Source organism: Carassius gibelio, chromosome B21 (genome assembly GCF_023724105.1).
Source record: "Carassius gibelio isolate Cgi1373 ecotype wild population from Czech Republic chromosome B21, carGib1.2-hapl.c, whole genome shotgun sequence".
NCBI classification, from domain to species: domain Eukaryota; kingdom Metazoa; phylum Chordata; class Actinopteri; order Cypriniformes; family Cyprinidae; genus Carassius; species Carassius gibelio.
Window position 1 is genome coordinate 22,178,999 of NC_068416.1, and position 24,309 is coordinate 22,203,307.

At 37.4% G+C, this 24,309-nt stretch overlaps 1 protein-coding gene across 17 annotated transcripts in view; it reads left to right on the forward strand.

Annotated features, from left to right (window-relative positions):
- Nucleotides 1-10,517: 10,517 nt before the first annotated feature.
- The window catches only part of cast (calpastatin), a 39,412-nt gene continuing 25,620 nt past the window's right edge, over nt 10,518-24,309 (forward strand). For 8 of the 17 annotated variants that reach the window (XM_052587810.1, XM_052587811.1, XM_052587814.1 and 5 more), the window contains exons 1-3: nt 10,518-10,583; nt 10,854-10,946; nt 13,296-13,349. In XM_052587810.1, the coding sequence (XP_052443770.1) occupies nt 10,530-10,583; nt 10,854-10,946; nt 13,296-13,349 (201 nt within the window). In that variant the 5' untranslated portion in view covers nt 10,518-10,529. Of the gene's footprint in view, nt 10,584-10,630; nt 10,947-12,511; nt 12,714-13,295; nt 13,350-24,309 lie in introns of those variants that run through there. The other 9 variants (XM_052587813.1, XM_052587830.1, XM_052587834.1 and 6 more) reach the window with 8 other exon arrangements.

Genomic DNA, 24,309 nt, shown 5'->3' on the forward strand with positions numbered 1-24,309 from the left:
ATAAATAAGGGAACAGCTGTTCAGAAATAGTTAAATTGTTGGCGTAACTGTGTGCGTCATGAGGAGAAGGTTTCAGCACCGCATCAGTGGACAGCTCTACAACACGAGCTGCATGAGCAAATACGATATCCATATTAAACAGCAATCACATGCATTCCAATACCGAAATTGAACATGTTAAACACACGTTTGTAAGTATATTTTATGTATGTATGTATGTATCTATCTCTATACACAGATATATACTGAATGTGGAATGACACACAAATACATATAGGTCTACATACATTAAAAAGGGAAATAAAATATGGTTTAAATGAATCTAAGTAAATGTAATTCACGTTTAATAGATTTTCAATATGATTTATGCCAATAAATAAATAAACAGCAGAACACTTTAAATGTTGACGAGTTGACAAGTTAATCATTAATAAAAAGCAGAAGAAAACAATAAAAAAAGAGAAAAAGTAATATTTCTTTATACTGACCTTAAGACTGGGGTCCAATCTGTTTAAGGTTTTCTTGTCACATGACAACAAAATGGCTTCCTGTATGTTGGTTGGCCACCAATCTTGGTTTGGCAGACTAATGATTTCCAACTATTAATCCAATTCTGAAATATATTTATATTATATAATGTGGAATACATCTAATTGAACCATCAAAATACGTCATATGTCTGAAAAACACCATTAATAAAGAGCGGCTTAAGAAATATACATTTACAATACATTTTAATGTAGTTTTTAAATATATAATATTCACAAATTAAGCAGTTTAAGTAAACAGGAAAATGAAAAACTAAAATTAAAACAATTTTAAAAAAATAAGAAACGTAGAATGGACAATTAGTAGCTTATAATATAAACAGGAATACTACAATGTAAAGCATGATGTAATCATTACATCAGACATTCATACATTGTAGTGAATTAATTCAGTATAAAGATTTAGATACTGTGGTCCAGACTCATTTTCCACCACCTAATGCCCTGTGTATGAATATAAAGAAGATCGTGATGAGGTGGTCAAAAGCCCTTATGAATATTCACACCAGTTTATTCAGTCAGTGTCACAATGGTCCAGACAGAGCGGTCTATCGAAGCACGTCCACTCTAGATGAACCTGAGGCGCAGTGTCGTGCCAAAACAAGCGCTTTTATCAAAGAGAGAGGTTTGGAATCATGTGCTTTGAGGACATTCAGACAGAAACCAGCCTCTTTTGATGTCAGTGTCTTTTGTTTTGTGTGAGATTTTGCATTAGGCACAGGTCCAATTGTTTTAATGGGTTTATGAATCTGTGCTTGTCAATCAAGAGCCACACCTTTTTTTCGTAAATATAACAGTGCAAATCTGCTGCCGTAAAGCAGCCGTGAATTTTGTGAAATTTCTTTCCAATAAATTAGCACACCAATCGTAAAGAACAGACATTTAGGTACATTTGGAACTCATATTGCAGGGTTAAAAAAAAATCACATTTAAATATTTATAAATATTTTATTTTATTTTGAACTATCAGGGTCTGTGCATGTTATTACGGTGCCATGTGTCAGCCAAGCAACTGCCATTGAGATGAATGGGAATGCTAACAGATAGCTAGACATTGCATGAAAAGAAATCAGCAGGTCTTTTCTCAGAGTAGACCTATCAGTTGGGCTTTTGAGCAAACAGTCCATTTGCTCTAGCAGCTGCAGTCATCCACATCCACCTAGCAACACCTGTTTGCATTAAGCAGAACACGTTAGACTTTGCACCTGGAAACATATGAGGAAAAGTAGCAAAGTTCATAAATGAGATGCATGTTTGTATTCTTTAAAAAGGGGTTGGAGAGTTGGCCAGAAAATAGATATTTTACACAAAAAAAAAAAAAAACACTTTTGGCTAATATACCAGCTGTCTTTACTGGATCAACTTTGGCGGGTTGCCCATGTACAAACCAAAGGCTTGAAGGACTTACTTAGCATCGGAAGTACTCAGCCATGCAAAACGCTCCTTTTCTGGTAATGTACTGTGGAATATAAAAGCCTTAAAAGGCTTCACTGATCAAACATGCACAAACACTCTCATGCACACAAGCACGTCAAATGTGGAAAAACCAGATCAGCCAATTGAGATAATCTCTCACATCTGATTACTGCCATCCCATCTAAGCTGTCACCGTAAGAGCTGGGGTTGTCATTAAGAGATATGGTAACACGTAATGGTGTATGAACAATAAGTGGGGTAAAACCATGACCTGTGAAGGCGGATGGGCTGAGACAACAGGAAATAAAGATCTGATGGAGCAATGGACACTCTGAATCAGGCCAGTAGACGTCATGGAGGCAATGCTTACTGTGTAAACATTGTGTTTTAACTGCTGCGGATGAATTAAGTGTCAAATCAATTGACATCTAGATTGAAAAAGCGATGAATTTTGCAGTTTGTTTCTCATTGGACAGTGTGCTGGAATAAATGGCTCTTTGGAGCAACTAAATGAATAAAAACTTTATAGACATAACTTGTACTAAATTATATAATTATACTAAAACTTTAAAATAAAAGGAAACAGAAATGGCATGGCACAGACTGTACAAAATTATTATTATAACTAGAAAGAACCAACTCAAAAAAGCCATCCATTCCCTAGTTGAATACTGAATGCACTAGGAATGACTCTTTTGAGTCGGTTCTTTTCTTTCTGGTCTGAATCGTCGTTTCAGACAGTAAAACAAAAAAAAAAAGTGAGTGACATGACATACAGCCAAGTATGGTAACCCTTACTCAGAATTCATGGTCTGAACCATGAATAACCCATCGAAAGTGCACACACACAGCAGCGAACACACACAAAGCATGAACACACACCCGGAGCAGTGGGCAGCCATATATGCTGCGGCTCCTGGGGAGAAGTTTGGGGTTCAGTGCCTTGCTCAAGGGCACCCAAGTTGTGGTATTGCTGGCCCAGGACTCAAACCCACAACCCTTGGGTTAGGAGTCAAACTCTCTAACCACTAGGCCACGACTTCCCCTGTAGTATGGAAATTAATAATTGATAGGTAGGCCTACGCTATTAATTTTCAAAGGAAATTGGCTTTATGATTCACCTAGCTGCCCCAGAGAACGAACTGAATCAACGATGAATCAACGTCTCTTTTCCATATCTGTAACAATTGCATGGGCAAAAAGGTGGAATAGATTCGCACGGAAAGAGCGCCTCTAGCGTTATCCAAGGACGAAAATATGCTAATATCCTTGAGGGTGGGCTCTTTCAAAGAACTCACATTAAAATTCCACACACCCAAGCATCAGGATGGCATTGACTTTTACACAGCAGACTCACTCACATTTCTTCAAAAAAATTTAACTGTTTATTATTATTATTAGTTTTGATTATTATTTTTATTATTTAAAATGGCTGATACACTGATGTAGGGTAGGCTATGTACTAAACTGCGGTTCTTGCCAGCAGTCGTCTGAGTCAATGTTGTTCTGACTCAGACCAGGTATACTTATCTTCACTCTCTCTCTCTTTCTTCCTCACATGCACGCACAGATTCTTTTCTTATCGCCTACTCTTGTCCTCAAACTGTGTCATTTGTCAGGGATGTGTGGTTGTCATGGAAACCTTTCTCTCCTTCGCTATCTATCTTCTTCTATCTTGCTGTTAGTGTTCAGTGTCATATCAGTTACACATATAATATCGGAGGAAATTAATCTGATCATATAACCATGGAATGACCAGTGGCTGGATTTATTGCACAAGATGACAACACTGGATATAAGCTTTGCATAAAACATGAAGGAGGCAAACTGCAAATTTTAGGCCTGTAGTCCATTCAAAAGCCGCAGGACAAATGATCAATATGTCGCTTGCCAATTTGGACTTCAGTCTCTATCATCTGTACATAAGAGTACTAATGTTTTTCCCATAAAGTATGGTGAGTCAACATCCTGAAAAACAGTGCTTCATGGTACCCACCATTGTTGAGATATCTGTAAAAGCCTGTGCCAGTAATTAGGTTTTTGTTTAGTAGCCTAGAAGTTTCTATACAGGCAGAGCGAGACATAGCCGACAGCTCTCAAAGGCACACAGTAGAACTGCTTGTTTCTATGGCAAATAATGACCAGAGGAGCCAATTAAAAGGAACATGCAATATTCATGTGCATGCATGTAAAGAATATGAGAAACCGACAGAGAAAAAAAGCACCAAAAATTGCAAACTGAAAATAGCATTGAATAATCAGTCAAATCTACATATATTAGCATATTATACACACACACTCATTTTGATAAATGTAATATTATACACATTTTATTCAATATTTAATATTCAATATTTTTTTATAATTCAGCATTTTTTTTTATTAAATTAAATCTATATTATTTATCTTACATTTTTGTAATTGTACAAGTTTTATATTGTAATATTTGTAACTTAAGTTTTACATAAAAATAAATAATTTGCGGCCACAGTACTAGAAAACTGCTGTGCAGTTGTTAAGTGTTACGGTTGGTGATATGAATGATACAAAATGAAGATCAATTAAAAGTCCTTTAATAAGGTATATCCAACTAGTACAGGCACCAACATAAACAAGAACAGACCTAGACTAAGGGAAAACTTGGGTTTAAGTAGGGGAGCAAACAAAGGAATGGAGTTAATCAAACACAGGTGAACAGTATTACAATTAGGAAACTAAGGAAAGATAGGTCACAGGGGAAGGTGCTTACAGAAAACACAATGAAAACTAGGACAAAAACTAAACATAACCCTAACATTACTCCCACCCTCCAGAAGGAGCATCCCGTGCCATAACAGAACCAATCTGGGAAGGGGGCGGGCAGCCTGGACTGGAACTGGGCCGAGTCAAGGAGAGCCTCCACGGCAGATCAGGGTGTTCAGGCGGTCTTGCCAGCTGTTCCGGAGGCCATGGAGGAGCCTTCGTAGCCTTGTCCCGGTTCCTCGACCCAGCCACTTTGGCAACAGATCTCTAGCACAACTCGGGGCCGCTCTGGAGGAATGGGCACTCTGGAGGAGCGGAGCTGGCCAACACAGTGGGTTCAGGAGATGAAGAAGAGCTGGATGGGACCAGCGGAGGCGAAGGAGACTCAGGAGGCAAAGGAAAGCTGGACGGGACATGCGGAGATAAAGGAGAGCTTTCTGGAGCAGATTCTGGGGTGAGGATAGGAGCCAGGAACTATAGGTGTAGCACCATGTCCATGAGCACAGAGAGGCTCTGCTGGAGCAGACTCTAGAGCTGGAGCTTTGGAAGACTGTCCCCTCTTCTTCAGTCTCTTTCTTTGGGTAGAGGTTTGAAATAGTTAAGTGGCCGGAGGGATAGCAGCAACCCCATGTGACAACGCCAGACTGGAATTTGCTTCTACTATGGTGAAAGGCAATCCAGCGATCCACAACACGAGGATGTATTTCCTCAGCAACCAGCACAGATCAGCGGATATCGTCCACCAGCCCACACCAGAATCCCTCCATTAAGGTGAGGTCATCACATGTGGCACAATGGCAATAGTCCACAAACTCTTGCACACAATCCTCCAGGTCATGGCCATTTTGATGAAAATTGTGGCCCCTAAAGTGCAATGAATATCCCCTTTCAGGGCCACATTAATAGAAACCAGATCAAGCCAAAATAAAGAAATGGACCAAAACTTTTTGAAACTGATGAACTTTTAAGAACAGAATTGCTATTTTGAAACTGAATTGTTAAACTGAAATGTCACCTTTAAAATGTGGTCCTCATTATGCTGGAATAACAGCAAAACATGTTGCACCGGTCAAAAAAAGCACTGTTACACTCTTAAAAATAAAAAGGTTTAATTATTGCCAACTACGGTTCAATGACAAAGCTCTAACATTCATCCATGGAACCTTTCCATTCCAAAAAAGGTTCTTAGTGGAAAAATACTGTAAGAAAAAAACAGTTCACTGAAAGGTTTTTTGAGGAACCAAATTTGGTTCTTCTATGGTAACTGCACAAAACCTCCTTTTTGCACAAACTTTATTTTTAAGAATGCACTGAAAAAATATATACATCAGTTTCTCTGAGAATGAAAGACTAGATTTTGTGAGGGTTCTTCTTATCTGCTGTGCTGACAGAAGGTCAGCTGAACATCTGAGATATCTCTGTAGCTCAAACCATCACACGGATGCGTTAACCTAAAGGCTAATTGCTCCTGGAGCCGAGAACAGTGACATCCGTGAGCCCGTCACATCTCTCAACGTCATGCATGACCTTTCAAAACAAGGAGAAAGGAAAGTGACACCCTTCCCGTGAGCATGACAGAATAAAAGATGAAAAAAAAAAACATAAAATAAACTCTGCAGTAACCTATTTTGTAAATGATAGTGCAAACATATTTTCAGTTATATAAATTCTTTGTAGCTTTGTTGGGTTTTACCGTAAAGTCAATCAAACCTTAAACACAAAAAAAAAACTTTCTTTAGTTTGACCTTAAACTTTTGTCATCTGGATTTCTTTTAGGTAGGAAAAAAACATTTTATGTCTTCCTTTTATTTTGGAAAATATTATGTCTTCCTTTTATTTTGGAAATGTATTTTGGCAAATTTGAACATTATATTTGCAGTATGCTGTAATGACAGAGACCCCGTCAATATTCTACATTCCTAATTAAAGTGCTTCACAATGCCATAAAATAACCTTTTTTTTCTAAATGGTTCCATTAAGAACCTTTAACATGTGAAGAACCTTTCTGTTTCACAAATGTTTTTTTTGTTGCTAAAGAAAGAGATGGTTCTTTAAAGAACCTTTTGACCAAATGGTTCTTTGTGGAACCAAAATTGGTTGTTCTATGGCATCTCTGTGAAAAACCTTTTAAGAAGCTTTATTTTTAAGAGTGCACAGAAAAACAAAGTCAGGAAGCAGATTCAAATGATGGTAAAGTTTCAGGAGTTATTCCTGTTTTTCCTGCTACCCCCATAGACTCACTTGCACCACAATGATGAATCTTAATAGTAAGATCATTTGAGCTCTTCCTGACAACCACTGTTTCTTTTGCCGCATCCAATGAGCCCTAAATACAATCCCCTAAAACACGGCATTAATTATTTAATGTCCATTACACTTCAGGGCAATTGCCTAAAAAAATACCAGGAAAATTCCCTACACTGTAAAACAAAAAAGAAAAAAAAATATCCTGCAATTGTAAATTCTAAATTGTTCATTTAAATGTCACCAATTTCAGATTTCCATACCGCAATGAATTTGCAGAGTTATTATAGTATAATGTATGTACTATTTTAATATTTATTACAATTTAAAATTTTCTATTATTGTCTTAGTTCTAGTTTACATATTTGCCTTGTTCCGTTTTATTTGTATACATTTCATAATTTTTTTTTTTGCTTAGATTCTTTAGCTTAGTTTTTTTTTCAGTAATTCATATATTACATAAACAGTAGGCCTTAATTAAAACCTATATCATCTTAACATACAACACAAGTTCTTTAAAAAAAAATTTTTTTCAGTTTAAGTAATAGCTGTTTTAAAATGAATATATAATTTTTAAGGTTTAACAATAAAAATCCAAATGTGTCACTCAATTTGACATAAAACAACTCATGTCAGATAAATTAGCTCAACATTGATTGTCATTTCGATAAATTAAATAGGATTTCATTGGTTGTGAAGACAAGTACATGTAAGTCACATAATAGTTTCTGGTAAGCCTCTGTAGAATGAAAGACTTGTTCATTTAATTGGTTTTAGTAAATCAATACTCCCAGCCACTGGCGTGGACACAAAACAAACAGTTGATTTCATGAACTACAGGTCAATAGATACTACAGTGGAGCCTTGAGAACTGAATGAATTAAAAAGAGTCAAGCAAGTGGCCTCCTTTAAATGATTGTGTCCCTTTTGTCTTATCTGAGGCAGACGAGCTTCATCCCCACACAGATAAACGGACAGAAAAGCCTCGGTCGCTAGTGCCTTTGTGAATGTTATCACTGTCACAGGGTGTCTGTAATTTATCAAGCGTTTAGAGGTTCCTGCAAACATGAGGGATCCACTCAGGATGTTACAGGTATGGCAGGTTTGAGTGTGGATGTGGCTTCACTTCTCCTCTGGGTGTACTGTGAAGAATGAGTCACACTGCCTTCCTGGCTGCTGCCGTTACTGATTACATTATAGATTGCTGGGAAATGAAAACCAATAGCGATGATGTAAATAAAAAGGTGGCACAATTGGCCATTACTTGGACACATGCACACAATATTAAATCATTAGACACATGGTTTAATGCTCTCATTATAGACTTTGTGTGCACAATTATTGGGACTATTTTGTTATTCAAATATTCTTAATCAGGCATAATATATATATATATAGGATACAATTTATATTCAGATTTATTTTGGATCAGATTTGATTTTATTCTTATATTATTATTTTGGTTTTTGACAAATACAATGAAAAAATATAAACAGTAAATGACCATGGTATCTAATTTATTACATCAATTTCTGATGTAGAAAACGAATTGAGAAATAGGTTAACCTCGCCCCCTGCTGGAATTTGATGGCTATGTGTTGTTTGTTATGTGGCTTAAAATCACCAGCACAGAATGCATTTAATTATGGCGGACATGTTTCTCTACCCATATTCTCAGACAATTAAACACCTTTTTTTATTACAGTTATGATAAAACTGTGGTAACTTTTTGTCATCCCTGAAAAATACATAAATTATACATAAATAAATAAATGTGGTAACGATAATTGCAGCAACTAGCCTGTATTGTTATGGACATTATGGTCGCCATAGTGGGGTATTGCAAACAAATAAAAATAAATCAATAAAATAAACCAGCATACTAATAGCAGTTATTTTTAATAGGGTCAGTTTAAAAAAAATCTGCCAATAGAGGGTAGTATGGAACAAAAATGCAACAGTTGCCTGCATTTGGAAAAATCCTATTAATTAATGAGAATTTCAATGATTGTCAATGATTTACCCTAACAAACAAACCACTGATATTACATTTAACTCATAATTAAGAAGAGATATTTATTTCTGTTATCTTCCGTTTATTGAATTATATTCACTACGCAGTTAACTGGCATACAGATTTGAGCAACAATCCTTTTCTACACCATCAAATCTGAAGTATATATTAGGTTTAAACCTACAGGCAAAGAAGATTAAAAAGCAGCATGAATCAATCATCCTGTCGCAGGAAGTGAACTGCAGGGGAAATCATTTTAAGTGAAGAACAAGAGAAAACTTGTGTCCCACCTGTGTGACTCACCAGCAGCTTTCTCTGAGTGAGATCCAGGCATATAATAATATCTCCAGCTTGAGCTGAAGAATGCTGGCAGGAAATCTTTGAAGAGTATTTCCTGCAAAATCTGTTGCTTCGGTTGAAGAACTCAGAGCCTGTTTCACACAGGAGGGGATAATGGCTGGGTTTCTCTTTTTTCTTGTGCATGTGTGTCTGAGGAAAACAATAACCAAAAAGAGAGAGACACAGAGAAAACAGTCCAATTTCACACTCATGTCATTCCAAACTCATTTGAGCTACTGTTACATAGTTTCAGAAAATAGAGATAATGTTTGCATCCTTTTTCAAAATTTAAAGCCTAAGTTCCCATTAATTTTAAACACACGGAGTTAACCGTATTTCTTCAGAATTTCTCATTTTTTTCCCACGTAAGACAATGAGTAATATTCAGGGTTGGGCCCCTTGGCTTGAGGTTATGAGGGCCCTATACCTACACTACAAATGCCCTCAAATAAAACATCATTATGGAGTAACACAAAATGCAGTGGTTCATTAATATGCTAGGCTATAATCAAAGTTTAAATGTAATATTAATCATCCATTATAATATAATAAACAAGATTCTGTTCTTTCAGTTGATAGATCAAAACCCTGAAATAACCAGAGATGTTGGTTTATTAGTATTATAAAAGTTACTGTAAAGTTACTGTAAAGACATGCTGGTTATTAACAATCAAATTAAATCACTATCAACAAAATTCATAAATGGCCTGTGCATAAATGTTAAGTTTATATATAACATTTTAAATGTATATATATTTAATGATTGCAAGAAAAACAAGCTACTTTTTTTTTTTTTTTTTTTTTTACAAAAAAATATGAAACTACTTCCAGTAACATTAATTATATAATATAGAATCATCCTCTGTAAAAAAAAAAAAAAAAAAAAAAAAAAAAAAAAAAAAAGTTGTTAACATTTGAGAATGTATTAACATCTTTCTAAATATACGCTCTTTGGGCTAAAAAAAAGACTAGCCATGTGATAACAAACCACTCAATGCAGATGCGATTCAATACGTGTGTCCTTCTTCTATGTGAAATAATCATAGGTAGCACTTTATGCTGTTAGACTGTTGCATCGAAGGTCGTAGTTGTAAGATATAAAATCGCTTTTCGGGGGTAAAAGTTTTTTATGTTTACGTTTTAAGGCGGGGTTAATCGTGAACGGTACAAAGGCGTGGCCCACGGACTGCAGGCCACGACTCAAGCCTAGTAATATTACAGCGTGAATGATGAACTATTCCTTTAAGATAGGGAGGAGAAAAAAAGGAAGCGTTCAAGGGGTGAGGGGGTGTTTGCTTAATCAGAAAGTGCATATGCAACACATTGCAAAGATAAATACAAATAATAGAAACATCTAGATGTGTACGTTCAAGAAAGTTAGACACTGTTTGAACAAAGAACGTGTATGCACACACAGTAGCCACACAAACAGCCTCGAAACAAACGCAAATCACACCGACACTATGCAAGTTACACACACGGTTTGATTTACCTCAGACCTCCTCCTCAAAGCCTCTGGCTGGCACTGATTGATATTTCACAGTTCGCAGTTGGAGCAAACACTGTGCCACAAGCCCACCTCTGGTTCCTCAGACATGCCGCACAAAAACAGATGTCATGGTCGTAAGAAAAACAAGAAGAAGGTATGTTTTACCACATGCAATTTGCACTAACCTTTAGTAGCTATACTCTGTACAACACTGTAAAGGGTTAACATAGCGTTTAAGGTTGGGAACTCTTATTATTCTGAATTGATTCCTTTTTACAGAGGGCGCATTCACCAACAATATTGAACTTTGAGTAACTTACATGAGAATTTTGACATTGTTTCCTGAAATTTTATTTGAACAGTCTTACTAAATCTACAGCAATCAGCAAAGTTCGATTCCTGAACGACTCTTGTGATTCAGTTATTTTGAGTGAATCAAAGCAATTAGCGCTACGAGTAAAGAATGATTCTCGAAGGACTCTTAGGAGCCGGTTCTCTTTGGCAAATCAGATCATACAGCGCAACCAGTGAAATTTGATTCCCAAACGAATGATTCATATGAGTCGTTTTTCTTTTCTTTTTTTTTCAGTGAATCAAGCCCGCGCGCGAGACCAGTGTATGGTCCTATTTCAGAATGAACGACTCTTATGAACAGGTTCTTTTTTAATTGAATCTAAACACGTGAATTGTTTGTAACAGTTAACGTTACTTAATTGCAAAATTAAGCACGATTTGACATGACATGGGGCTGTGGGTAAAGAATAAAAGATATCGTGGCCACAAATTTCTTTTCACGATGTACTTAGTACGCAGTTAAATCGCGGAAACGAATTATTAATTCGTTGCTACGATTTTGTACTTGTATGCTACTTGATGTTGTAATTGTACTTTTAAGGATAGGTATATGCAGTATGCAAGGAAAGCCTTACTACTACCCAGGCGAGTTGAAGCGACCCCAATAACGTGTAATTTATTCCCCGGGAAAATACATTGACAAGTGACTGAAATAGCCTTGACTTCCTTACTTTCTGGAGTTCCACAACTATTGACTCTCTCACAGGATTTGTCTTGTTTGTGTGTGTTGGTGATGTAAAATACAAAGGCAAGGGAGGAAGAATCAATGTTTCTAAACTTAAAACGCATTTTTGTATAGTTTGTTTTGCTTTAGCCTACTGCTTACACAATTATTTTAACTATAAATCATTGTTATTTTTTAATCATATTTTTAGGGAGGACAACCCACAGTTGGGATTTCCCCCGAGATTTCCGCCTATGCTCCGTAGCTATCTATTCTCAATTTATTCAACATGTCTCATTTATTCAACATATCTGACTCAAAATACAGTATGGTCTTGTTCCATTGTAAATGTTCATTTAAGGGTAAAATAAAGGTCTGCTGTTAACATTGAAACATTGCATGGTCAAATAGAGTCGCATGAATAGGCTACGTGTAAACTTAGATTCACACGAAGCTTTAAGACACGCCACTACAAATAAGCGTTAAAAGTCTCGGAGTATGTTTTCGTTGCAATTGAAGTACCTGTGAAACAGAAATATCTTTTAACCACAGTGTTGGGCAATCACTACTAAGGAATGCTTGTGTAATAAAACAAGGACTCAGCCTTTCTGCATATTTTTATAATGCGCAATGCAAATCTAGCAGCAACTTTCACATTGCATCGACATGCAGAAGTCTTGAAACCCGGATAAACCGCCCCAAACATTTGTTTGCTGCAATTATCATGGTGTTCTGGTACCCACGCTCACGGGAGTGGCTTTATCTGTGAACGAGACAGCAGCGCACCTCACTTGAATGAAAGAAGCTGGCGAACGTGACTCGAGGAAGTTAGTCGTCCAAACTTTCTACCCTTCAAACGATTCGTCCTCCGCCATGGCGTACGCAGCGTATTGGTCGAGCACCGTAAGTAGAGCCGTGACATGATTTGAACTGCACCGAAAACTATACTAACTTCCAATGTAAAACAAGAGCTCAAATGAGTGTTCTTTAAAGGGTTGACAAATGTAAACACTTCAGGATTATGTTGATCAATGTAGGCTACTTGTAGCCTACACACAGGTTCAGTTATAACAACAACACATTTTTTTTTAGTATAGTTGAATTTGGTTTTAATGCGTTTGCATGGATCGAAAGTTACCTCAAGTGTTATTCCAGATACTGGAGTCGCTTTGCAATTGTGAAAGAAGTTCAGAGAATTCAAAGAATGTCATATGTCTTATGTGCTGTGTAACATCAAGTGTCAACCTAAAAGTCAACGAGAAATTACTGAAATGGAGTTTAGTAAGATAGGAATAAATGACACAAATTGTGTGTGTTTTTTTTCTAGGATTGTGTTAATGCTTTTTACTCAGATTTGTAATGCCATATTCCTCAGATAGACTGTTAAATCATCATTTTGGGCGTAGCATGTCGAACCCTCAGGTTATTGTAAAGTTTGACAGGGTGCTAAGTCGCTTTTCTTTGTTTGTCTTAATTTGTTTGTAGAGAGGTGACACTTCATTACAAAAAGCCAATGTTCCTCAGACTTCAAGGTTCCAGGTAAGATATATTTTATAGTTTCTTATGAAAATATAAAAAAGAACAGAATTCAAATATGGTACACTATAAGAGCAAACCGGGTACAAAGCTGTCAAAAGGTACATCTCTGCACCCTTTAAATGCTACATATTAGTACAAAAAAAGGGTTCATAATATTATCTTTACCTTTTTTCTTTGTACATTTTTATTTCTGAGGGTTCCCACAGACATAGAAAACCTGGAAATATTATATTTTTTAAAAGTGTGCTTTCCAGGCATGAAAAGTCATGCACATTAACAAAATCAGGTTCATTTCTATAGGAATGTTTTGTTGTTGTTGATAGGTATCATTATCTGCAAAATAATTAGCTTGTAATTGAGCTTTGTGAATGTCATATCTGTGGAAATCATTATTTTTTAATAACAATAACACAGTTTGGAATACGGTTAACCATGAATGACTGAAAAATTAATAGAAATACATTCAATTTGCTAAAACAGTATGTGTAATGCCTGCATAAAACTTCCATGATCCATTCTTCAAGAATATACTTGTCATGCTTTTGGCTTCTCATGGAGAATTAACACCCTCTTGTGGACAATGAAAAGCCCTTGCCAGTCACTGACCTTGAGTTAAACTGAATTATTGCCCCCAATCTGTCTACTGTCACAGATATGAACTGTAATTCTTCAAAGTGTTTTATCACCCAACTCTGCCATGTTTGCACACCCAGCCCAGAAAATGTAAAGCAGCATTCCTTTATGACACAATTCTCCATCTAGGCCTACTTTAGAGAGCCATTCCCACGGAGAACATGGTGAAATGCATTTATGAATGTGCAGTGCATGAAATATATTGATTTTGTATAGCTAAGAATGCACTTGTTTGCTAGAAGGCCCCTGGTGTGGCTGCAACGTTTCAGTGTCCTGTGACTGTGTCATGAAATGTTCTCAGGGACATTTTGTTGCTATATATATATCCTGAAACTCCACTTCATCATGTGCTCTAGTTACATTGACAAACACCGGGAACCAGTCTGGCAATACCAGGGGCTGCTAAACTCAATAGTATAATGTTAGCTAGTATATTATAAACATAGAAAAGTTTTAGGAGGATAGAAAAAAGCTTGAACATAACTAAAATGTTTTTCTAAAGATAACACCGCTGGTTTGACTTGCTCCGTGAGCTCGCAGATGAAACACTCAGGTGTGTCTGTGATCATGCATGGCAGATTATCTCATGCATTTACACGTCTGTGAATCAGAGACTTTATTTTTTAACAGCTTAAACCATTAATAATTAGTAGTCTTCTGCATTCAGGTGTTCATGTCAGTTAATGTTCACATTACAAGAGTCCAAGTGCTTCTGATAGTTACAGGAAGTTATATGGGTGTGTCGAACCTTTTGTTTCAGTATATTATGCTTGTATGTGTGTGTGCACTGCACATGTGTGTGCACAAACACAGGATGTTCTTTTGCGAGAGGTCAAGCATCACTTGTTCTTTATGTGTTGAATTGCTCAATTGTGGAAATCATTGCTTTTAGTTGTTGCTTTCTGTTTGAATACATTTTAAATGTCTTTTTTTTTTTTTTGTGTGATGTTCAAGCAAAATTTGCATTTGCATTACTCCAGTGTCAAATGATCTTTCAGAAATCATTATAATATGCTGATTTGGTGCTCAAGAAACATTTATTAGGGGCCAAGCACCGAAGGTGCGTAGGACCCTCTTGTTTTTGTTGGCGTTCTTATTATTATTATTATTAGGGGCCAAGCACCGAAGGTGCGTAGGCACCTATTGTAATCGTTGGCGTTATTATTATTCTGCTTCTTCTTCTTCTTCTTCTTCTTCTTCCGCCGCAAGTCTATGGCAGCCCATAGAACCGATTGCGGGAAAGTTGTATAATTTGGCACACTGATAGAGGACAGTCCCAACATTAACTATAGCTAATTTGAAGTCTCTAACTCCTACTCTCTAGCGCCACCACTTGTCCAAACTTTCAATGTTTGTATGCTAATAACTTTTGAACCGTAAGCCAGAAAATGGAAATTCTTTTTTCCTCTGAATCCTTGGCTCATGCCAAGTCGAATGAACCCCAAAATTCAAAAATCGCAATGTTTAGTTTTTTCGCTATTTTCAATTTTTCGAAAAACCTACTTTTTCGAACTCGTGCTAGACGGTTAGTCCGATTGCCACGAAAATTGGCTCAGATCATCTTCAGACCATGCTGGCAAAAAGTTATGGAATTCAAGTTGATTCGTCCAACCATTGTCGAATGACACGTAAACAAATTTGACGAAAAGCACGCAAAAATGCACTTGAGGCTATATCTCAGCAACGGTTTGGCATATTGAGACCAAACTTGGTGTGTGTTATAATAAGCATGACCTGAGACTACCTGCAGTGTTTCGACACAGCGCCACCTAGTGGTCAGGAGATATGAAAAATGCATATTTTGGCTTATATCTTCTGAATGGTTTGGCCAAAAATCACACAACTGGTCTCTTTAGATTCAGTGAGTCATGTCGAGTCGTATGATATGCAAATTTCCCGTGTCAGCCATTTTAGGCGTCGGCCATTTTGAATTATGTTTTAAAATGCTGTATTTTTTCAACGCAGCATCGTATCGTTTCGCAAATAATTACAAAAATATTCGGCTCCATGCCCTGAATGTACTCAAAAAGCTTGGTGGCAGCGCCACCTTGTGGTCAAGAGTTATAATGAATTATCACAAAAATGCTAAGAACTTTTGAGTAAATTAGACAATTGAAATGCAAATGGTCTCCCCGTATTCTTTGGGTCATGCCGAGAACATAGATACCAATTATGCCAAAATTGGCCATACTTCCTGTCCGCCATTTTGATTAATGTTGAAAACCTACTTTTTCGAACTCCTCCTAGACCGTTAGTCCGATTTTCACCAAATTTGACGTGAATCATCTTCAGACCATGCTGGCAAAAAGTTATGGATTTCGTGTCGATATACAAAAGGGTTCTGATTTAGCGCATCAACGAATTTGCTGGAAGGGTGCCAAAATGCATTTGAGGCTGTATCTCTGCAACGCTTTGACATTTTTGCACCAAACTTTGTATGTGTCATCGCCACCTGACACTGACCATGCCACATAAATTTGGTAACAGCGCCACCTATTGGTCAAGAGTAATGAACCATTCATTAACTATGAATAATTACACTTATAAAAATGCTAGTAACTTTTTAATGCATTAGCCTATTGTAATGAAACTGGCCTCAAAATATTCCCTGGCTTATGCCGACAACATAGATACCATATATGCCAGAGTAAGCCGAACTTCCTGTCCGCCATTTTGATTTATGTTGAAAACCTACTTTTTCGAACTCCTCATCAACCGTTAGTCCGATTTTCACCAAAATTGACTCAGATGATCTGTAGACTGTACTGACAAAATGTTATGGATTTTGTATCGATAGACAAAACCGTTTTCGCATACCACAGCGACGAATTTGAGGCACAATGCCAAAATGACACTTGAGGCTGTATCTCTGCAATGCTTTGGCATATTGACACCAAACTTTGTTTGTGTCATTGAAAAGTCACACAGAGTACACCAAATTGACTTGATAACAGCACCACCTATTGGTCAATTTTGACAAGCCAGTAAATCATGCTACTAGAGGTTGTATTTATGATTTTTTTAGCCATTTCAATTACAATCATCCTAAAATTGCTGTTATTGCTCATTAATGCATTTGGTGTGATGCTCCATGCCATGCTTAGCTCCTACATTTGCCGTTGGAGTGCTTGGCCCCGTAATTGCTGCTTGCAGCTATATTTAGGGGCCAAGCACCGAAGGTGCGAAGGCACCTATTGTGTTTGTTGGCGTTATTAGGGGCCAAGCACCGAAGGTGCGTAGGCACCTATTGTTTTCGTTGGCGTTATTATTATTAGGGGCCAAGCACCGAAGGTGCGTAGGCACCTATTGTTTTCGTTGGCGTTATTATTATTAGGGGCCAAGCACCGAAGGTGCGAAGGCACCTATTGTGTTTGTTGGCGTTATTAGGGGCCAAGCACCGAAGGTGCGTAGGCACCTATTGTAATCGTTGGCGTTATTATTATTCTTCTTCTTCCGCCGCAAGTCTATGGCAGCCCATAGAACCGATTGCGGGAAAGTTGTATAATTTGGCACACTGATAGAGGACAGTCCCAACATTAACTATAGCAAATTTGAAGTCTCTATCTCCTACTCTCTAGCGCCACCACTTGTCCAAACTTTCAATGTTTGTATGCTAATAACTTTTGAACCGTAAGCCAGGAAATGGAAATTCTTTTTTCCTCTGAATCCTTGGCTCATGCCAAGTCGAATGAACCCCAAAATTCAAAAATCGCAAGGTTTAGTTTTTTCGCTATTTTCAATTATTCGAAAAACCTACTTTTTCAAACTCGTCCTAGACGGTTAGTCCGATTGCCACGAAAATTGGCTCAGATCATCTTCAGACCATGCTGGCAAAAAGTTATGGAATTCAAGTTGATTCGTCCAACTGTTGTCGAATGACACGTAAACAAATTTGACGAAAAGCACGCAAACATGCACGTGAGGCTATATCCCGGCAACGGTTTGTCATATTGAGACCAAACTTGGCGTGTGTTATAACAAGCATGAACTGAGACTACCTGCAGTGTTTCGACACAGCGCCACCTAGTGGTCAGGAGATATGAAAAATGCATATTTTGGCTTATAACTACTGAATGGTTTGGCCAAAAATCACACAACTGGTCTCTTTAGATTCAGTGAGTCATGTCGAGTCAAATGATATCCAATTTTCCTGTGTCGGCCATTTTAGGCGTCGGCCATTTTGAATTATGATTTAAAATGCTGTATTTTTTGAACGCAGCATCGTATCGTTTCGCAAATAATTACAAAAATATTTGGCTCCATGCCCTGAAGGTACTCAAAAAGTTTGGTGGCAGCGCCACCTTGTGGCCAATAGTTATAATGAAATATCACATAAATGCTAATAACTTTTGAATAAATTAGTCTATTTAAATTAAAATGGTCTCGCTATATTCTGTGGGTCATGCCGAGAGTATTGATACCAATAATGTGAAAATTGGCCTTACTTCCTGTCCGCCATTTTGCTTAATGTTGAAAACCTACTTTTTCGAACTCCTCCTAGACCGTTAGCCCAATTTTCACCAAATTTAACGTGCATCATCTTCAGAACATGCTGGCAAAAAGTTATGGATTTTGTGTCGATATACGTAACGGTTCTCATTTAGCGCATCAACGAATTTGCTGGAAGGGTGCCAAAATGCATTTGAGGCTGTATCTCTGCAACACTTTGACATATTTGCACCAAACTTTGTATGTGTCATCGCCACCTCACACTGACCATGCCACATAAATTTGGTAACAGCGCCACCTATTGGTCAAGAGTAATAAACCATTCATTAACCATGAGTAATTACACTTTTTAAAATGCTAATAACTTTTTAATGCATTAGCCTATTTGAAGGAAACTGGGCTCAAAATATTCCCTGGCTTATGCCGATAACATAGATACCAAATATACCACAGTAAGCTGAACTTCCGGTCCGCCATTTTGATTTATGTTGAAAACATACTTTTTCGAACTCCTCATCAACCGTATGTCCGATTTTCACCAAATTCGAATCAAATGATCTTCAGGCTATACTGATTCAAAGTTATGGATTTTGAGTCGATAGACAAAACCGTTTTCGCATACCACATCGACGAATTTGAGGCACAATGAGAAAATGACACTTGAGGCTGTATCCCTGGAATGCTTTGGCATATTGACACCAAACTTTGTGTGTGTCATTGAAAAGTCACACAGAGTACACCAAATTGATTTTATAACAGTGTCACCTATTGGTCAAGCTTGATAAACCAAGTAATCATGCTACTAGAGGTGGTATTGGTGTTTTTTTTTTTTTTGCCATTTCAAATACAATAATTCCAAAATTGCTGTTATTGCTCATTAATGTATTTGGTGTGATGCTTTATGCAATGCTTAGCTACTACATTTGTCGTTGGAGTGCTTGGCCCCGTAATTGCTGCTTGCAGCTATATTTATTATTATTATTCTTCCGACTGGGGGTCTATGGCAGCCCATAGAACCGAATGCGGGAAAGTTGTAATGGTTTGACATTCTTATAGAGGACAGTGCCCACATTAAGTACACCAATTTTGGTGTGTCTAAGACATTCCCTCTAGCGCCACCAACTGTCCAAAATTTCACTTTAATTTTGTTAATAACTTTTTGACCGTGAGGCCAATTATCAAAATTCTTTTTTCATCTGATTTCTGAGCTCATGCCGATTCGATTGCACCCTAGCAAGTCATTTTCCGTCACATAAATGTGGCCGCCATTTTGAATTTTTTGAAAAACCTACTTTTTCGAACTCGTCCTAGACGGTTTGTCCGATTCACACGAAAATTGAACCAGCTCATCTTCAGGGAGTGCTGACCAAAAGTTATGCAAATCAAATTGATTCGTCAAACCGTTTCCGATAAACGCTCAAACAAATTTTACGTAACGCTTACAAAAACAGTCGTATGGCTGTATCTCTGCAACGACTTATCCTATTCAGACCAAACTTGGTACATGTCATAACAAGCATGACCTGAGGCTACATGATGCGTTTCGGCGCAGCGCCACCTACTGGTCCGGAGATATGAAAAACTGCTATTTTTGCTTATAACTTCTGAATAGTTTGTCCAAAAATCATAATATTGGTCTTGTTAGATTCAGGGCAACATGCCGAGTTGACTGATATCCAATTTTACCATTTCGGCCATTTTGACTGTCGGCCATTTTGAATTTTGTGCTAAAATGCTGTATTTTAAGAACGCATCAACGGATTGTTACGAAACTTGGTATGGGTCATCAGCACAATGTCCTGAAGGAGCGTGAAAAGTTTCGAAACAGCGCCACCTAGTGGTGATCTTCTTTTTTAAAATGCTTATAACTTTGGGTGTGGTCGACGTATTTTCACCAGACTCATCAAATTGGACTCCTGAAACCTTACAGAGTCCTACAATACCAAACATGCTAGGTTTCGCTTTACGGTTTGTGTAGCGTTGTGATTTAGCGCTTAAAAAACATTTGGCTATATCTTTGAAACCGCTTGTTTGATCAAGACGAAACCACCGTCAGAAGTTCGGAAACATAGGTCGATAGCTATACGCCAATGCCCAAATGCAAAAATATTGATAGTAAGGGGTAGTACAATTCAATCAAAGTCAAGAGTCAGTCATTTTTTACATGTTTTTTCATTTAAATGTCTATAACTCTGAAGTGAATTGAGATATTTTCACCAAAATTGACACACATATGTATGGGCTCACTCTGATGACACATAAAACAAATGGTTGGACTGAGCCTCTTGGTGGCGCTATAATAGAACACAACATGAAATTCCCATTGACTTCAATGCAGTTTTCTGAAATAGAATGCTATACTAAACAAATGCATTAGTGTAATATTACGAAACTCAGAATGTGCCAACAACACCATCCCCTGAAGGTACTCAAAATATTTTGAAACAGCAAAGTTTTCCTTATTTGGCTGAACTTCCTATCCGCCATTTTGATTAATGTTGAAAACCTACTTTTTCGAACTCCTCCTAGACCTTTTGTCAGATTTTCACCAAATTTGACGTGTATCATCTTCAGACCATGCTGGCAAAATGTTATGGATTTCGTGTCGATATACGAAACGGTTCTCATTTAGCGCTTCAATGAACCTGCTGGAAGGGTGTCAAAATGCATTTGAGGCTATATCTCTGCAAAGCTTTGACATATTTGCACCAAACTTTGTATGTGTCATCGACACCTCACACTGACCATTCCAAACTAATTTGGTAACAGTGCCACCTATAGGTTACACGTGATAAGCCAATAAATCTTATTACTAGTTGTTGTGTTTATTGTTTTCAAGCCATTTTGCCTAAAATAATCTTAAAACACTTTTAATTACTCATTCCTGCCATTCGTCTGAAGCTTGCTTCTGTAGTGCTTGGCCCCGTTATTGCTGCTTGCAGCTATATTTATTATTCTTCTTCTTCTTCCGCCGCAAGTCTATGGCAGCCCATAGAACCGATTGCGGGAAAGTTGTATAATTTGGCACACTGATAGAGGACAATCCCACCATTAACTATAGCTAATTTGAAGTCTCTAACTCCTTCTCTCTAGCGCCACCACTTGTCCAAACTTTCAATGTTTGTATGCTAATAACTTTTGAACCGTAAGCCAGAAAATGGAAATTCTTTTTTGCTCTGAATCCTTGGCTCATGCCAAGTCGAATGAACCCCAAAATTCAAAAATCGCAAGGTTTAGTTTTTTCGCTATTTTCAATTTTTCCAAAAACCTACTTTTTCGAACTCGTCCTAGACGGTTAGTCCGATTGCCACGAAAATTGGCTCAGATCATCTTCAGACCATGTTGGCAAAAAGTTATGGAATTTAAGTTGATTCGTCCAACCGTTGTCGAATGACACGTAAACAAATTTGACGAAAAGCACGCAAAAATGCACTTGAGGCTATATCTCAGCAACGGTTTGGCATATTGAGACCAAACTTGGTGTGTGTTATAATAAGCATGACCTGAGACTACCTGCAGTGTTTCGACACAGCGCCACCTAGTGGTCAGGAGATATGAAAAATGCACATTTTGGCTTATATCTTCTGAATGGTTTGGCCAAAAATCACACAACTGGTCTCTTTAGATTCAGTGAGTCATGTCGAGTCGTATGATATGCAAATTTCCCGTGTCAGCCATTTTAGGCGTCGGTCATTTTGAATTATGTTTTAAAATGCTGTATTTTTTCAACGCAGCATCGTATCGTTTCGCAAATAATTACAAAAATATTCGGCTCCATGCCCTGAAGGTACTCAAAAAGTTTGGTGGCAGCGCCACCTTGTGGTCAAGAGTTATAATGAAATATCACATAAACGCTAATAACTTTTGAATAAATTAGTCTATTAAAATTAAAATGGTCTCGCTATATTCTGTGGGTCATGCCGAGAGTATTGATACCAATAATGTGAAAATTGGCCTTACTTCCTGTCCGCCATTTTGCTTAATGTTGAAAACCTACTTTTTCAAACTCCTCCTAGACCGTTAGCCCAATTTTCACCAAATTTGACGTGAATCATCTTCAGACCATGCTGGCAAAAAGTTATGGATTTTGTGTCGATATACGTAACGGTTCTCATTTAGCGCATCAACGAATTTGCTGGAAGGGTGCCAAAATGCATTTGAGGCTGTATCTCTGCAACACTTTGACATATTTGCACCAAACTTTGTATGTGTCATCGCCACCTCACACTGACCATGCCACATAAATTTGGTAACAGCGCCACCTATTGGTCAAGAGTAATAAACCATTCATTAACCATGAGTAATTACACTTTTTAAAATGCTAATAACTTTTTATTGCATTAGCCTATTTGAAGGAAACTGAGCTCAAAATATTCCCTGGCTTATGCCGATAACATAGATACCAAATATACCACGGTAAGCTGAACTTCCGGTCCGCCATTTTGATTTATGTTGAAAACCTACTTTGTCGAACTCCTCATCAACCGTATGTCCGATTTTCACCAAATTCGAATCAAATGATCTTCAGACTATACTGATTCAAAGTTATGGATTTTGAGTCGATAGACAAAACCGTTTTTGCATACCACATCGACGAATTTGAGGCACAATGAGAAAATGACACTTGAGGCTGTATCCCTGGAATGCTTTGGCATATTGACACCAAACTTTGTGTGTGTCATTGAAAAGTCACACAGAGTACACCAAATTGATTTTATAACAGTGCCACCTATTGGTCAAGCTTGATAAGCCAAGTAATCATGCTACTAGAGGTGGTATTATGATTTTTTTTTGCCATTTCAATTACAATAATTCCAAAATTGCTGTTATTGCTCATTAATGAATTTGGTGTGATGCTTCATGCGATGCTTAGCTCCTACATTTGCCGTTGGAGTGCTTGGCCCCGTAATTGCTGCTTGCAGCTATATTTATCATTATTATTATTAATACAGTTGAAAACAGTTGTATAACATTTTTGAAATACATTCAGGAATTTTGAAAATGGATGAATAAATTGACCTCATAATTTAGATTGGACCTTTTAGTATATTTTGCCCTCTGTTTGACTCCGTCTGGTGTTATCTAATTGCAGTGTTTGTGTATTTCTAAGCACACTGGAAATAATTAGCCATGTTGTGTCATATCAGGTTCCTCTGGGCTTCTTTCTCAATCAACATCATGAGGATTGATGTTAAGCGTTTCAGTGTGCGGCTGTTGATTAAGGCTTCATATGACGAAATCAAGCCCCCAGGAATGTGGCAGAATTTCCAGTCAGGTGGTGACTTTGAGAGTTGAGAGGTGTGATATCTCCTAAAATTAAGTCAGAAGGTAGGATGGGTTGTGCTATATTGTGAATACGCTAATTTGCAGAAGAGGAGATTTCATATTTCTGATGTTATTCCCAGATCATATAATATAATATAATATAATAAATCACAGAAAACAGAAGACTGGAAATTGTTTCTTTGCTTGAGGCAACATGCAAAGCTAGCCTTGCTTTATTCCAGCCTGATCTCTGTTAACCATCCAGATGGAAACTGAAAAAATAAGTTGTTTTTAGTCAATGCAATTTAATTTATCATCTGAAATTAACACATTTTACATTAAGACATTTTAAAATCAATGATGTACTTTAAGACTTGTAGCATTTAAAAAGACTTTACACTTGATTGCACAAGTTACTGAAAGATTATTGAATTATTTTCAGCCAATGAATTTACTTCAGGTAGAGTTAGTAGGTAAGCAGATTTCTCATGGCCTAAAAAAAGACTGCAGTGCTCGTCTTTAGTTGTCTAACACGCAAAACTGCATGTTCACACCCAACAAATCTCACTGAACTGGCATGCTTTGTTCTCATCATTTGGGGTGGATACAGAGC